Source organism: Condylura cristata, unplaced genomic scaffold (assembly GCF_000260355.1).
Source record: "Condylura cristata isolate star-nosed mole 26May11 unplaced genomic scaffold, ConCri1.0 scaffold00041, whole genome shotgun sequence".
NCBI lineage: Eukaryota > Metazoa > Chordata > Mammalia > Eulipotyphla > Talpidae > Condylura > Condylura cristata.
The window spans coordinates 7,096,338-7,096,959 of record NW_004567142.1 but is presented as its reverse complement, the minus strand read 5'-3'; the positions used below and the strand labels follow the sequence as shown (position 1 = coordinate 7,096,959).

At 77.3% G+C, this 622-nt stretch overlaps 1 protein-coding gene across 1 annotated transcript in view; it reads right to left on the bottom strand.

Annotated features, from left to right (window-relative positions):
* The window catches only part of ZNF865 (zinc finger protein 865), a 4,079-nt gene extending 3,457 nt beyond the window's left edge, over window positions 1–622 (bottom strand). The window contains exon 1 of the mRNA XM_004694108.1: window positions 263–622. Within this exon, the coding sequence (XP_004694165.1) occupies window positions 263–622 (360 nt within the window). The remainder of the gene's footprint in view (window positions 1–262) is intronic.

The following is a 622-nucleotide window of genomic DNA, read 5'->3' as shown; positions in this document are numbered from 1 at the left end:
GGGGCCGTGAGGGGCGGCGGGCCGCGCTGCGGAGCCCAAGTCAAGGTCCAGGGCTGGGACACGAGGGAGGACGCCCCCGGCCACCCCAGAGCCCCCCACTGCAGCCACAGGAGCTGGGTCCAGCCGGCCAAGGCGAAGACCCCCGCGGCCGGGGGGCGCTCTGCCGGGCTGCTCAGGAGGGGAGAGGGTATGGGGGTGTCTCACTTGGGGGTGCCGCCTGGGGGGAGGCACCAGCCCGAGTGGCGAGCACCGGGAGACGCACCCAGGCCTCAGGGCCCCGGGCCGGCGAGGGGCGTGGCACAGGGGCCACCCCGGGCGCCAGGTCCAGGGGAGGCGCGCAGGTGGCTGAGCAGACGCTCACGCCGTGGCGCTCACGTGGGCAGCGGGCAGCGGGCAGGGGTGGGCGCGCTGGGGGGTGAGTGGGGCAGACGGCGCGGCTGCGGCCCCACTGGGACCCGGAGACGCCCTCTTGGCCCTGGCTCCCTCGGGCAGCTGCGCTGTGGACAGCAGACGGCGGGCAGCCCGCGGCCAGCTGCGGGGCCACACCGCGTGGCGTGTGCCCCGTCCCGTCCCGTACTGGGGGAGGGGTGCTGGGGCGTCCCCCCAGGAAAGGGGGAGGCAT